General features: G+C 39.7%; 1 protein-coding gene across 4 annotated transcripts in view; it reads right to left on the bottom strand.

Moving 5' to 3' along the window:
• Positions 1-16996, bottom strand: part of UTRN (utrophin) — a 394109-nt gene that overhangs the window by 201539 nt on the left and 175574 nt on the right. Inside the window, exon 1 of one of the 4 annotated variants that reach the window (XM_075413729.1) lies at positions 15889-16120. The exons of the other annotated variants lie outside the window; for them this stretch is intronic. Within the exon in view, the coding sequence (XP_075269844.1) occupies positions 15889-16032 (144 nt within the window). The 5' untranslated portion in view covers positions 16033-16120. Of the gene's footprint in view, positions 1-15888; positions 16121-16996 lie in introns of those variants that run through there. 4 annotated transcript variants of the gene reach the window in all.

Raw genomic sequence — 16996 nt, 5'->3', positions numbered from 1 at the left:
AGGAATATGAAGATACATCACCTCAAATGTCTACTTGATCGTATGTACAACTGTGAATTCCCCCAAATAAAGGGGAAATATCTTCCAGAGTCACTCATTTCAAACCTAAATTTGTGCATCTCCAATGCTATTTATAACATCACATGACCCTTATACACATACATAGCTCATTTATCTTTCCATCAGCAAGACAGAAAATTGGGTGTTCTACCTCAACAAAAAATATTTTTGACATGTTAAAAAGTCAAAAGGAAGTGCTGGGGCAGAATCACAAGCACACAACTCACTATACCTTTTTTGAACTCCAGTAGCAAATTTCGCACATATTTGCCTATCATGAGGAGCAGATGTTCAGGAAGGTTTCTCGCTAAATTCTATTTGCAATTTTGAAGGCCTTTTCAGGTGCAGTCGTATGATACAGCTCCACAGCACTATGTCTTTCATTTAAAATCAAATCCTTTTTATCATTCAGACTGAAACATGTAGCTTACCCCATTCATACACCTAAAAAAATACCATGACAGACAAGACTAGGTAAGGAAGCAGCTTTGCTTTCTATGCACAGCTTCATTGTGATCACACAGGCACGGTGCAATTTAATACTTTATATCCAGTCTAGACCTAAAAGAATTCATGTATCAGCAGTGGCACAGGAAAACCTTTTGCAATACTCACTTTGCAGAGTCTCAGAATAATTATTAGTGAAACCAGATGACAGTAGCAAACGTAACAGCGGACAAGACATAAGATACCACTACTATGAAGCCATGGTACTTTCTTCATTAGAAAAATCAGAAATAAGTTTCTCCTGAATACACAGTGACAAAATGTTTCATTCTACTTTATGTTTACAATTACATCTTCACATACATTCCATCAGCTGGGAAAGTGCTGATGGAGAAGAGGGAAGAGGGTTTCCTCCTCCCTCAAAAAGTGAGCCCCAAGTGTTTGTGCTGCTCTCCTGCAGAGTAATCTGCAGATAGCATTTCAACGCATTAGCTTTTGGAGGAACATTTTGTAGATATTCACGGTTGCAAACGTTACAGCTCAAGATAATATACTGAAAATAGTAAGTGTTGATAGCAATACAACCTACTAAGACATCCATCCTAGTGGACACAGCAGGTTTTCTTTAAAACAGTTTATCAACCTATGTAGGACAGATTTTAAGGATTTGGCTTCTATACAGCAGGGGAAAAGCTGAAAGATAGATTTGGCAAGTGACCCAAATTTTAGAAATATTTGTACTGCAACAAAGGCACTACTAGTACCTGATGGGAAAGGGATTTTTTTTGTTTCTTTTTCAGAAAGACATGTAGAGATCCTTCATCATTTCAACAGTTGTGAGCAAGAGAACTGTGTGCAGGTAACTACTCTCCTCCCAGAAATGGGAACATCCTGGAAGCACTGCAGCACCACTTGAGCTATTTTTTTATATGCCAAATATCATACCATGGGTGGTCCTTTCACTGCTGCCACTGAACTTTGTTTGCCACTCTCCTTCCTTTCTACACTGAGAAATAAATAATATCTGTAAAATCAATGAAGCCCACACCACCAGGCCTAAAACCAAGGGCTGGCAGACCTAGAACTGGCACATTTGGCAGGCAAGTAGTTACAAAGGTGACAGGGGAAGGAAAATGTGAGAAAAGTGAAGGTGGAGACACCATTTTCCCTTGGAGCATATATGAAAATTAATTTCAAATAATCACACAGAGGAAGTTGCCAGTAACGGGAAATCAGCATTCATAATTCCTACGGCAGTGATCAAATTATAAAGAATAAAACTAGCCGGAGAATATCAAATGGAATTGCACTTTATTTACTTTTCTTTGTTCTGCTTTCTTCCACCGAAACAAATTAAAGTGTGCTTTCTTTTACAAAAAAAGCCACAGGCAGTGATGGCCTGTGTATCTGCAGGGATTTACAGCACACAAGTGAACAAAAAGGAGGTGATGCGCTTTTTATCTTAGTACTTTGTGCAAATCCTGACAGCCTTGTTGCTTGAAAGAGTCAAATCACAGACAAGTAAAAAAAAAAAAAGCCTGAAAAAGGGCTGTGTCAGAAACAGTGTTCATTTTGTGTTGGTGCAACTTTAGGGGTCTAAGGGAGAGAGATGACTGTTTTGGAAAAAAAAAAAATAATCAACACAAATGTCCACATTCAATTAGGGATCATTCATTTCCTCTCTGAACTGAGGTCTCCAGATCAGTTACTTTGTGCAGCCTGGTCTCTCATTCTTCTCCGGCAGCACACTAACGTATTTCTATAGCAGAGAGCAACTCCATTCTCTGCAGGTTTGTTTAGAAGAAAAGTAAACTCTTGTTTTTCACTTTAAAGCATCTACTAAAATGTTGCAGCATAAGAACAAAACAGACAGTTCTACAGCAACCGGACAGATGAGTGTTTTCTGGAGCTTGGTGCCCAGTTGTTCTATTTCATGTTCCTTTTTGTCTTTCAGAGAGGTTCAGTCACACTTGCCACCTTGTCTGTAGAAGTTCCAAGCTCCCCTAAGGACTGAAGCCTCAATACTCCTAGTACGACCGACTGTCAGCTCTCCATTTAACAGTGTGTTGACTAACTCCAAAAACATCCCAGGAAATCATCATTAGATGAGACAAGACCACGGAATTCATGCCACAATTACAAACTGTAAGCCAGCTGTTTTTCTTTTTGAAGTGTCTTTAATTTCATTTTATTTTTCCCTAAGTCACTACACAAATGCCATTGCCAAAGACTTATCTCTTGCAAAGATGCTGGGACAGTACCAAAACAGCCATAAAATCTAAACATACTTTATAATCAAATTAAACAATGCTGAACAAGACATATTATTATACTTTGCTTTATCCCCTGGGCTTTCTAAGATGATCTAAATCACAGTTCCTTTTCACATGTCCTGTGTAATTGGACTGAAGCCTGAAAAAGATGTAGTTTAAAGCCTTCCTATACCTTCCCCGCTTTCTGTTTAAAAAACTGTTGTATTCTGTTCTATGTCTGCCATTCAGAGAGTATGATAACAACTACCAATTAAGTTTCATTTCCCTTGATTTCATACAAGAAAAAAATAGATACAGCCTATGCATATAGGGTCATCTTTTGTCCTTGATTCAAAAAAGTTTCAACATAATCATATATATGATACATATATCACGATGCACCTATCATTTGTATAGAAATACTACTTTTTCAGTAGCTTTATTTGGGACCGTGACTTGTTTGTTTCCATCTTTTTTGTGATAGTGTTTCCCCTCCTTTTGCAACCTAAAAATCGTGTAACATTCAAGCACTTTTATTCTCAAACTGGCCCTTAACTGGCATCTCAAAGAACATCTACAGGTTGTTTACACATAGACTGGCATAATTTCTAGCAGCTCTTACCTGGTACAGGAGACTTACAGTGAGCATGATGACAGCCAAGTTTATTAAATATGCAAAAGTAACACAGTTGGAGGGCTTCATTTCTCTTGGTTTGCAGCTGTTCAGTTTTTGCTCAGCCTACAGTTCCTCTCTTTCCAGAATAATGTTCATTAAGCTTCAGCACAAGCAAATTGAACCTCCAGGGAGCATACACCTTCTCAACGATGTACTGGACCTCAATAATGTTAAAGCTTGTATTTGCTCACCAACAAAATCTTCGTTGCCTCCTCAAATTTTGATTGTGTAACCTTGGCTTATTCCTGAGTTCAACTGCCTTTTAAAATACTAACCACACACTAACCAAAGCCATCTTTCATTCGGTTTTCACATTTCCTGTTGTTTACTTGTTGCATGGAATATCCACGCAACTGTTTTCATGTTTCTTCTCATGTGAACAGATTACCTGTTAACCCAAACCCAGAAGTTCATTACAGATGCATGCAAAAAATTGGTTGCTCTTTAGCCACACTACAAGATCATTCCACTGAAACACACTGTTGATCACTACTACCGTCTGCAGATCAGCATGTGTACCAACAACTATTCATGTTCCCAAATGAATAGTCTTTTATGCTACAGGAAGAGGTCCGTAGCCATAGACAAGCTCAATTAGGCGTTGTACTGCTCCTGCAGTCACTTACTAGCATGTCAAAATAAAACCATGTTATAAGTTTTCACAAAGCTATTCCCTCTGACACTTTTCCTTTACTGAATTGATCCTAATCCATAGCTGAAAATACCTTTTAGCTGGTACCATCAACTAACGAGGCTGCTTTAGAAAAGGAAAAGAACTCCTGAAGTGTGGAAAGCTAATCTGCATTTAGACTTTTCCACTCTAAGGTATTATTGAATAAGTTTAAAATAGGAGACTTTTCCACAGGATAAAGCCTGCTAGTCCTCAGAACCTGATCAAAACTTCCAAAGATTTCTCCACAATCACAAAAGCCATGGGGTTGTGGGGCTTTTATTTATTCTTTTCCAATTAAAAATAACAAACATTGGCACCATAATTCAAAGGTGGCCCATATTTTTAATGCTGTTTGCTAAGAACCACCCCCATTTTTGTCACACAACAATCAGGAACACTTGCAAAATGCATATTCAGGTTTTGCTGGCAGAGGGCTTGTTTCTGCTTTTGAAAGAGGTCGTCACCACACCTCTGGAAAGGGAAAAAGGAGAATAAATACACTTGTCTTCCTCTAAGACAAAAATGCTGTGCTCTCCTCATCCCATAGCACCCGAGCATCCTGAAATCTTGAAGTGTATCATTGCAACAGTAAGACAGAACTCGGTCATCTAGCAAAACGGGGGTTTAGACAAAATGAACATTTAAAAAACAATTGTAACTTAGTCCAAAAGTCATAGAATCCACTTGTTTTCTAACACTAAACAACGGTAACCATGCCTATGTAAGGGCCTTATCACACCAGCTTGAAGAGAGACAGGGCTCACGGAAGGTCATGTCCAGATCCAAATTCTTCCACAAAAACCTCTCAATTACCTTCCCTATTTTCATTTAGAATTACCCTTATATAGAGGAAACAATGTTTTATTTCTCCATTATAAGGCATCAGAGTCTTCCACAATCTGGCTATTTGGCTAAATTATCTGCTTACTAGTAACAGCCGAGGAGGACTGTGTGAGGGATCGCTTAAGTGATCTGGATGTCCACAAATCCATGGGCCCCGATGGAATGCACCCATGAGTGCTGAGGGAGCTGGCGGATGCCATTGCTGAGCCACTCTCCATCATCTTTGAGAGGTCCTGGAGGACAGGAGAGGTGCCCGAGGACTGGAGAAAAGCCAATGTCACTCCAATCTTCAAAAAGGGCAAGAAGGAGGACCCAGGGAACTACAGGCTGGTCAGCCTCACCTCCATCCCGGGAAAGGTGATGGAGCAGCTTATCCTGGAGGTCATCATCAAGCAAGTGGAAGAAAAGAAGGTTATCAGGAGTAGTCAGTATGGATTCACCAAGGGGAAATCATGCCTGACCAATCTGATAGCTTTCTACAATGACATGACTGGCTGGGTAGACGAAGGTAGAGCCGTGGATGTTGTCTACCTTGACTTCAGCAAGGCTTTCGACACAGTCTCCCATAATATCCTCCTAGGGAAGCTGAGGAAGTGTGGGCTGGATGAGTGGTCGGTGAAGTGGATTGAGAACTGGCTGAATGGCAGAACTCAGAGGGTTGTCATCAGCGGCGCTGAGTCTAGTTGGAGGCTGGTAACAAGTGGTGTCCCCCAGGGGTCAGTACTGGGCCCAGTCTTGTTTAACTTCTTCATCAACGACCTGGATGAAGAGTTAGAATGTACCCTCAGCAAGTTTGCTGATGACACCAAACTGGGAGGTGTGGTGGATACACCAGAAGGCTGTGCTGCCATTCAGTGTGACCTGGATAGGCTGGAAAAAGCTGGGCAGAGAGGAACCTGATGAGGTTCAACAAAGCCAAATGCAGGGTCCTGCACCTGGGGAGGAACAACCTCATGCACCAGTACAGGCTTGGGGTGGACCTGCTGGAGAGCAGCTCTGCGGAGAGGGACCTGGGCGTCCTGGTGGACGACAGGTTGACCATGAGCCAGCAGTGTGCCCTGACTGCCAAGAAAGCCAATGGAATCCTGGGGTGCATCAAGAAGAGTGTGGCCAGCAGGACGAGGGAGGTTCTCCTTCCCCTCTACACTGCCCTAGGGAGGCCTCATCTGGAGTACTGTGTCCAGTTCTGGGCTCCCCACTTCAAGAAAGATGAAGAGCTACTGGAGAGAGTCCAGCGGAGGGCTACGAGGATGATGAGGGGACTGGAACTTCTGCCCTACGAGGAGAGGTTGAGGGAACTGGGCTTGTTCAGCCTGAAGAAGAGAAGGCTGCGAAGGGACCTTATAAATGCTTACAAATATCTGAAGGGTGGGTGTCAGGAGGATGGGGCCAAGCTCTTTTCAGTGGTGCCCAGTGACATGACAAGGGGCAATGGGCACAAACTGAAGCATAGGAAGTTCCGTCTGAACATGAGGAAGAACTTCTTCCCTCTGAGGGTGACGGAGCACTGGAACAGGCTGCCCAGGGAGGTTGTGGAGTCTCCTTCTCTGGAGATATTCAAGACCCGCCTGGACAAGGTCCTGTGCAGCTTGCTGTAAGTGACCCTGCTTCGGCAGGAGGGTTGGACTAGATGACCCACAGAGGTCCCTTCCAACCCCTACTATTCTGTGATTCTGTGATTCTGTTTCAGACTGTATTCTTCTTACTGAGGACTACGGAAAGAAATTCTGGAGTTAATTTATCACTGTACTGTTTGGTGATATGAAGTGAAAGATAATGGCCTGCAAACAAATATATAGCTATTTCAGTGAAAATAGCTGAAGCACTGCTGTTAGCTCCTGATGCAAACACATAGCAAAGTGAAATTCCATTGAGAAGCTGCTAGATTTTCTTTCTGGCCCCATTTTTCCCCCCTTCCAAAAGAGGAAAGTGTTGTGCTTGCTAATAAACAAATAGTTGGGAGTGGAGTATTTTGTGTAATCTGTAACTTTTATTATGCCTCCATCCTAATCTCAGAGGAACCCAAACATCAAGAAGTAGGTAACTTTCATTTAAACTCTGAAATTTAAAATTTGCTTTCAGTTACGCAAAGAAAGAGGAGAAAGGCATTTGTTTCAACTAGTTTGCAGAGTTGGAACTTGCAGCAAATGAATACTCTCTTTGTAGCGAACAATAAGAGAGAATATTAACCAAGAGAGTTACATCATTTGATATGGAACATTCAAAATTAAACATGAAGGGTGAACGATTAGTTCAGGGTTAATAATGCGTTCTTCCTTAAAAGAAAAAAGAGAAGAAAAAAACATAGTTCGAACTGAGTCCAAAGATGGCAGGTGACAGAAAGCAGTGACCTCAGATGACTGTTCCAGGACTACATCTCAAAAGCCAGCACAATTAGCACTAATTGGTCAGCAGTCTCAGCAGAAATGCCAAGAATTGAGCAAGCATTGAAAACCAAAGTCTCTGCCTTTCCCCTGGAAGGATGCTCTCTTCAGGTCAGAAATGTGAAGCACCACTGCAGAGAAGCCAGCACTTCCCGCTATTAGGGCAATGCTGGGCCCATAGATACAGGGCTTGTCAGCAACTGAGGAGCACCTACAGCACCAGCAGCATTTCGATTTGTTACTTCACTTGCAGCACCTACCATATTTACAATATACCAGAAACCACCATTAAATATAGTTACACTACAACTGTGAAGAATTGCTTTCTGTAGCACATCACAGGACATCAATTTTGAGGAACACTATTGTCATCTTCCACCCACATTCTATTACCCAGCTATGCAGGACTGCGTAAGTTAGTTCTGCTTTGAACTAAAATGCTTTGCAGCAAAGTATATCAAGAGTGCCCAGCATGAAAACGTCACAGGGCAGCCAAAAAGCCATGCAGGTATGCAAGTAGTGGATATGAAATAGGAAGCTTGTGGGGCAACTTTGGAATATGAGGTCTCATAGCAGTTTGTCTTGATTAAAAACAGAGGGGGAGGCAAAAGGGAGGGCAGAACTCTTCGAGAGTCCCTGGTGACTAGCAGCCACAGGACAGCTTCAAACAGCACTATTCTCCCAGCTACATAGTGAGTGCAGGTTTCTTAAAAATAAGCTCGAATGATCTGCATGAGGCAGAAGACAAGAAAGATGGTCAGTTCTTAAGATGGGAATCAGTGAAGCACTATGCTGTTCTAGGCACCTACTGCTTCAGGACTTCATTAATTCAGGCAGGGTAATTGAGCCCTAAGGGAAAGAGGAAAAAAAAAATGCTCCCTGAAAAATGGCAGCAATCAAAAAGCACTGTGGTAAAATACTACAGTAAGATGGTCTCATATATCAAATATTGATCCAACTCCTGTAAACATGTGAAGTTCATGGAAGTCAATTTTTCCATTAATCCTACATTCATGCCTTAACAGAACTACCCCATATTTTATATTTATATTCATTTTCATTCTTGCTGCAGTAGCAAAATATTTTCAGTTCAAAAACCAGACTTGCCTTCAAACATAAGAGGATTCTAAAACCATGTTCTGAAATTTTTCACTCATCTCCTCTCTCTCTCCTTCTTTCTTCCCTTCCAAAATACTATTGAAATGCTATTTTAAAAAAAGTTCTATCCTAGAACCCATTCCTTTTCCTGTTAAGCTGCATTCTGCTTGCAGATAGAAATGATTGGTGCAGTAGTTAAAAATACTGGATTTATGAAGCTGTATGTCCTCTCCCATTTTGTTTCTCCTTGTGCTCTCATCTTAGAGAAAAAATTTTATTTCTAGAGAAGCCTGATATATACACAGAGCACTAGAGGGCACAGTCTTCTACGAAAAAGGATTTACAATAAACTATCCATTTATTATACAGTTTCCTTTGGCACTGACCATAATTAGACAAATGTAAAAACAAATCGGTTACATTTAGGTCAGCCTCATCACTCAAGATGTGCACAACCTTCCTCTGAAAGGGGCTGGTGATGTGTTCTTTGAGTTTTGCAAACATCATCTAAAAATCAAAAGCAAGTGGGGGCGGGGGGAAGGTCAGATGACAGGAAGTTTTGCACTATATAAAAGTGCCTTCTCATCACAGCCACAAAATTCAGATATGCAGCAAATGCCTGACTGTACCACATTGTTACCATTGAAGTTACATTACAGCAAAAGGATTCGCAAATGAACATGTGCTATGGCCACACAGCAGACTCATAGCAGGCCCAGATTTAGATCAAAATTCAGCAGAGTAGTAAGAATACTTCACATGGGGTAAAAACACAAACTTTCTTCTGAAAGAAAGTCGGCAACACAGTCATAGCTGAAAACTGCTTCGCTATATTTTTGACTATCTTAGTCTTCACTCATAAGCTAATAGGGCACTAGCGCAGAGAATCATAGAAAATGGCAAGTTGGAAGACCTCGAGATCACAGTCAAACCTCCTACCAATTTCAGGATCCAATTTCAAAGCTAGGTCTGTCTGCTAAGGAACTTATTCACTACAGTTTTTAATACCTCTAGAGATGGAAGTACAACAGCCTCTTTGGTCAGCCCACTCCAATGCTCCGTTATACTTGCTGTGCAGAATTTTTACCTTTATACACAATTTCCCTGCTGCAGCTTGTTCCCAGTGCCTCATTTCCTTTCACAGGGCACCTCTGAGAAGAGGCTGGCTCCATCTCCTTTCATAACAACCCACCAGATAGGCAGTGACAGCATTTGGAAACCCCTGGAGCCTTCACCCTTCCAAATTAAACGAAGCCAGCACCTTCCACCTCTACTTCTCTGTCATGTGCTCCAGCCCCCAAGAACTGCACTCTCCCCAGTCTCTCAGTGTCTCTCAAATCAGGAGCCTGAAACCAACCATGGTATTTGAGACATGACCCCATGAGTGCTAAGACGACAGGAATATGACTTCTCCATGTTTGATGGCTACAGTCTTGCTCACGCAGCCTGTACCAATGCATTGGGTTATTCTTTCTTAGGCGCAAGACTTTGCTTTGAGGTCTTTGTTGTTTTTTTGTTGTTTTGGGGGGTTTTTTGTTTGTTTTTTGTTTTTTTTTTTTTTAAAAACTTTATGGGGCTCCTGTCAGCCCATCCATCCCACCACTTGAGGCCCCAGTGAATGGGAACATATTGACTGTTTCTCCACAATCTGATATCATTCACAAACCTGCTGAAGGTACATTCTGTCCCACTGTTTGAATTCCTAACAATGCTAAACAGTATCAGTCTCAGTTCCAATCCTTGAGGAACATCAATGGTCCAGCCACTTTTCTTCCCACCTTTTCACTCATCTACCCTGTCTGTATGTCCCCAATTCAACTATCAAAGACTGTGTCGAATGACTTTCTAAAAGTCAAGATCAAGGAACACTACTGCTTTCCCTTCATCCAAAGGGACAGCAACAACTTTCTGACAGAAAGCAATCAGGTGGGGCACCATACCTGAAATCCATGCTGGCTCTTCACAGTGGCCTTCTTGTTCTTTTACCCTTGGAAATGGCTTACTAGACTAAACTGTTGCTTAGGGACTTACTAAAACATTTTCTTTAAAGACTGAGGACGTATGGGTGCTTGGGAAAAAACAAACAAACAAACAACTAACTTTGTGAGCTCCTAAATCTCATTACAAAGAGGTTTTCCCAATACTTAAAAGTTTCTCCTTGAAATTCTGCCCATTCCTCTCAGCTCCATCTCCAATCACAATCAGATTCTGCATCCGTGTCAGTCACTTGTTCATGAACCAGCTTATTCCATCCTATCCTCAGAATGAGGATGGGAGTTCTCATGATCTCATATCTGTCTGGTTTATCAAAACATGAAAATATCCCTCCAATATTCCATTGATATTTTTCACCAGAACACTCCAAAATTCCAAAGGAAATCAATCCATAACATACTAACAGTCAACAACTGATATCTTGTCTACACATCAAAGTCCCTAACTGTCCTTGTCTGTCCCTGATAAACTGCATACAAAGGTGCAATTTGATACCAATGGACAATTAAATTCCAGTATAGCTATTATATTTCCAGCTTGAATTTTGTTTGTTGTCCATATTTCTAGTTTGCACATCTGTTGACTTACTGGTTAGTCATTTCCAGCCTTCATCTACCTCATTTTTTTTTAAAGCCATTAAACACTCTCCTCTCAGCCTTCCATTGCTTCTGTAGTTGCTGTGATTGTGCTATAGTAAATGCCAACAACAAATCAATTTTCATCTCCCAGGACTTTCAGATGCCTATCATTTCAAGTATTCTCCCACCAGTTTTCAGCTTTCCAATTTTTAATCCATATCCCAACAGAAATCATGTCCATCTCATTCATTTTAAGTGACCATTATCTTACGTGTATTCTCCAAATGATAAGATTTTCTTGTCCTTTCAGTTACTAAACACCATCATACTATCTTGTTGCATTTTAAGCTCTGAAAGTCTTCATTGGCTGTATGTTAACCCTGTCCTTCTTACCATAAACTCAAGTCACGTTTCATCCCGCCCCACCACATCTGCTATCTCATGAAGACACACAACAGATGTCAAGTTCTCCAACACAGTCATTTTCAACACAAAAAAGGTGTGGGTGTTTGGAGGTGGGGTGGTTAGCATTTACACTCCTCATTTGCTTTCTAAGAAAGTAAATCCTCAACTCATCTGATGCTGATCATTAGATATTATTTACTACATCTCCTGTTTTGAGAATAGCCATTTTTTTCCTCCATTGCACTTGTAGCCTCATTGTATTTCAGTAGATTACAGACATTATATACAAGGTTCCCTTTAATTCTGGCCTCCTCCCTTTTAGCAGGCTTTGTGGTAGATCTAGATCTAATTAAAATGTCCCTTATACTACTAGAACAATATCGAGCAGTCCGGATTTAGCTTTCTTATCCCAAATAAGAAACAGTCTGCATAATTTAGCAGTGCTTTTGACAACAGAAGCACTGCTTCATTTTCCAACCAATAACTAGTTTAATACCATAGCCTACTTCAGGACATGCTTCCAAAATTAACCTTTGTTCTCACTTCTAAGGTCCAATAAATATGTGCTATGTTGCTGTTGTAATGTCCTCTCTTCATCCACACTTGACTACCTGTATTTTATATCTGAACATGATCAAGTGCCAATGAATTATTTTCTAAATCAACTTGAAGTCAGGTAAACATTAGAAAAATTATCTTTGTTGAATTCATTGGAACCAGGAGTAATCTACCCATTTCTCAACACAGCCTTTCACGCTTTTTTTTCCCCACCCTCCATGACCTTCAAATTTTTCCAAAATTGCATAGGAACAGAGCCTTTACTGTGATTCTCAAAATTCAGCATAATGTTAATGTCCTCTCAAATGCAAGCACCAGTGTCACAGCAAAAAAGAATTTTGGCTGACCCCATCATTCACTGTGCTTTTAACTTCCTGTGGCATTGTAAATTTAGCACTAGCCATTATAAGACAGAAAGACAGACAGACAGACAGACAGAGTAGAAAGTGAAAGAATTGCATTTTAAGTTATGTATTCGTAAAAAGAACTACAAGATACATGTTTCTGATACATCATTTCTCTTCACGGCTGAGGAACTCAGGAACTCACCTATGTTACCATGTATCAAGGGTAAAGGCTTCTGTTGGATAAGGTTTGAGATTCCAAGTACCTTATACTAAGAAGGTTGATTATTTATTTTAAAGGAGAGTTTGTCTCAGAAGTCATCAAAAAAGGAATGAGAAAATACTGTCTCAGCTACTAGCTATGTTCCTCAGTCTGTCTTCCACTGGATGAATGCTCCAGTCCCTGAATGCTAGCAACACGTTTCAGAAATACCATGGTCAAGCTCCACAAGCAGGATACATATTTCAAGGTAATCATTTACCTGTCTGACAGAGATGCACTATTCCTTCATTTGTCAGGGAACTTAGAGAAAGTTTCTGATTTTTTTTAGTTCACTTTGATAAGTAATATTGTAGTTCTGGTCTCTCAGAAAAGATCTATTGATTTGTACCTTACCATGATTTTTTCTGTTCCCAGGATAAATCTAAATTCATTCTTGTCTGAGCTACTTGGATATACCCACTAGAACAAATTCTTTAAAGAACTATCACATATTAGCAAGAACACAGAGTACATAGCCTGTATAGAACATTTTTCTGGTTGTTTCCTTTGAGTGTTAAAATGTTACAAAAGAGTTACAAAACAGCTGCTAACAACAATCAAGCAAAACTTACTACACACTCTCCTGATAAAACAATGCCAAGTGTACACATTTTGCCCTGGTATGTCACTAATTTCAGTGTAAAAGAACCAAACAGCAATACTAGTGAAAAGTAATATCTGGCAAAATTCACTGTGGTATGAAGGAATGAGTGAAAGAAAAAGCAACAAAAGAAGAAATCTCCTAAATCTTGGATTTCCTGTTTTTCAGTAATGCTGTAATATGTCAAAGTGTTTATTTCTGCTTTTAAGAGAATTGCAAATTAAGACTATGAACGTTAAGAGTTACTATTACACGAAGCTGCTAATAAGAGGAACAATTATGACTTTCCCAGGCACACTTCAATAATAAAGCCTTGTTTATTCTTTTATAAACAGTGCAAGTTAAAACAGAGAAACACTAACTTCAAGAATTTGTCTTCAATATTTCATTGGCACTTTTTTAATGTTTATTTCATTGGCACTCTGTTATGCTTCAGAGGATACTTCACATGAAACATTCAGATGCTAGTTCATGAAGCAACTACCCCATACACAATGCAATAATTCATGTACTCTATAGCAAACTATTTCTCTTTGCCAGAACTGAACTATAAGAGTATCTGCAGAGTTCACAGGACATGTACAAATTTGTGAAAATCCAAAGACAGAAGTATACACATCACTAAGATATGCTTCCTGACATGCTGCCACAGTGGCTTTTAATTTGTAATTTCCATGCTACTTTCTCATCGAAGTATTAGCATTTCCATCACCGGACTCCCATATATCATTGCCTTACATTGACACCTACTGGCAGTCACTGGGATTGTAAACCATTCCTTTTTTCCTCAGTCGTGTTTGATTTAACTCCACAGGCAGACCAACAATTCCACTTTCAGTAAACTGAGCACATACATCTGAAAAAACGAGCCGCATCACTTCTTAACAAACAGAAAAACATGCAATGTATAATTTTAAGCTACATAAGGATTCCAAATCCATCACTGCATGGATTCCCAATCAGAAAACATTTTAATAACAGCCTTTGAGAAGACTTTTTACTACCCCTTGGGTAGATTTAAACTCAATAAATTAACTATCCAACCATTTACTAGGCTCTAAGACTTATTAGTAAATAATTATTACTGAATGAGTCACTAAGTAGTTCTTGTTTGACAAACATTGTTACAAATAAGCTTGTATACACTAATGTGACTAAATAGGTTTTGAAGCACATTTACTTTCCTAGTGCTTATGAAAAGACAATTACAAACCATGCCTTTACACTAATGAAAAAAGATTTGCCTTATTCACAAAAGCAACCAGGGCTGTCTAATGATAGAATTGATAGAGACAAGAATAACTGAGGCATGCTTGTTAAAATAGCTTGTATGTACACAAGCTACTGTCTATCATTTTTCATAACAAAGATACACCTCTTAGTAAAGCTTAGTAAACAGAATCACCCATTTGAAAACAATGTGATTTTCCCCACATGTCAGAACTTCCTCTGTAAGCCTCACGGCTATGAAGCAGATAGCACATTATACACTTTTCTTCCAAACTCTACTATAAAAGTGGGATCTCTTTTACTTGATATCATTTTTTTATTTCTCATAACAGAAAACACATTTCAGGTTGATGTAAGTATGATGAATTACAGTGGCTTTGCTTTATCGCTGGAACAAGAAGTGGTCATGCACTTTGTTTTTCGTGCACCTTGTATGCAAAACTCAGGCATAGTTTCACCAAAAAACACAGGGAGTTTTAAAGTATCACAAACAGCAACAATAAAAAAAGCAAGTTCAAAGGCAGCCACACAGAATTTCTCTAAGGTTATGTCAGTATACAGCTGAAGATTTCTCCAACTTTATATTTTTTAAAGCTGCAAAGCAAGACCCTTATATTAAAGTCAAATAATACAGCACAGAATGACCATTACACATGGGCACCAACACCACAGCGGTATAAACTCATGGACTTTACAGACCACAGTTTGAATTTATTTTCTTTTTTTTTATTTTAATCTGGTGAGTGATCAACCTCCTTAAAAAAATAATAATTTAATAGGTAGCTTAGATGATTATCACAGTATTACTGTTCTGAACTAGTGTAGCCATGCAAAAAAAAACACAAGGCAAAACAGTAAACACTATCTCAGTGGAAGCAGAAATATGCAGACACCAAAACAAGTAACAGCAAAAATACCAATATGAGCGGTAGACTTGCCAAGATGCTTTTCCTCCAACTTTTCCTGATTTTTTAATTCTGAAAGAACTCTATAAATACAGGCAGGTGAAGTCAAAATTTCAGAGCTGCGTACTAGTCTACAGAACACATTCCTGATGAAAAGTTTCATAAAGCTCAAAAGCATAAACAGTGGGCTTGGAACAACGTAGTTACTCTACATATGGGTAACCAGGAGTTAAAAGTACTGCATTTACCAAGAATTTAGCAACTCCTTTGGAGAGGGAGCTGTGGTAGTATTTTACATAAGATCATTGAACATTAACAGTTTCTTTCTGGATATTTAATAGGTAGACAAGACAGCAGGTTTGTTTTTTTTTAATGTATCACTAATTGACAAACACGGAGGGGGTTGTATTTTACTTTTAACAAAACATGCACATGTGAACATGGCAGGCTTTAAAAATACACTAAAAAGAATGGGATGTGTGTCAAAAGTATCTAAGCTGACTTTCTTTTCATTTTATCTCAGAAACACAACAGAGTTAGCATTAGACACTCAAGATTTGGGGCTTGCATTGCTTACCTTACACAGCTTCTGGTAACGGGGAGAAGAAACTGCCATCCTCTGTAAACGATGCAATAACACCACAACTTTCTGCAGAGATGTTCTCACCACAGCCATCATTTTAAGTTTGCCACACTTCTGAAGACACCTCAGAATTTGCATTATAAATGAAGAGCAACTATCATTTCCTCCCGGTCACCGGACAATGATTTGCCAGCTTTCTGAGCATGCTCTCTTCCAGGACTGCTTTTCCAAGCCACGGGCTTTATACGTTTCAAAGGCAAAGGAGGTTGATCTAGCATAAGTTTCTCTCCCAAAATAACCCCACAAAACAAATGCAAAAAAATAACAGCATTCACAGATTCTTCTAACCAGTACTGCTCAGCTCTGCCTGTGCAGAGAGTAAATGAAGTTGAGCAGCCCAACGTCTGTCACTGTTCAGGAGTGCACTAAATAGCCAGGAAAGGTTATTAATTGAAGCCTGAAAGCTGCAGGAACAAAAGAGGAATTCCTTCAGGAAGACGTCTCCAGTGTCTCACAGCAGTTCTCTAGTAGCTGCTTTCTATCGGCAGACTGAGCATTTTCTCTCTCACTCTGGGAAAGGATGCTCTCGCTCTCAGACTAAACGCAGCTCTGGCAGAGCTGTAGAGTGAGTGAATAACAGACTGTGTTATAAATCTTGAGAGAGGAGCAGAGGGATACCTGCCCTAATTATATCAGCCATACGTTAAAGGCTAATAAATCACACAGGCGCTTCTCAAAACTAGATTACCCAATACAAAAGGAAAAACCGCAGGGGGTGAACCTCTCTGCTGTGAAAACTCACTTAAAGCTAATTTAGTCAAAGAGATCTCAAAGGATTCTCACTTGCACCAGAAAGTACAAATGTTTTTCAGGAACTGTTTCCAATTAAAATCTTTTCCTGAATGACTTCTTAGGACAAGAAAGAATAGAGTTTTGACAAATCAAAAGCATACAGTTGCACCATCCCCCCTTTTTCTAGCCATCCTTGAATCCAAAGAGCTAACATCATTTTGATGTTTTGCCATGACAAAGCAGAGTTATTTAAGCCATCTAAGGATGGCAGTAGGACATACAAGAGCATGGAAGTGTTTTACTACCAGCA

Source organism: Opisthocomus hoazin, chromosome 2, assembly GCF_030867145.1.
Source record: "Opisthocomus hoazin isolate bOpiHoa1 chromosome 2, bOpiHoa1.hap1, whole genome shotgun sequence".
Taxonomy (NCBI): domain Eukaryota; kingdom Metazoa; phylum Chordata; class Aves; order Opisthocomiformes; family Opisthocomidae; genus Opisthocomus; species Opisthocomus hoazin.
The sequence above is the reverse complement of the archived record's forward strand: the minus strand, read 5'-3'. Positions and strand labels throughout refer to the sequence as shown.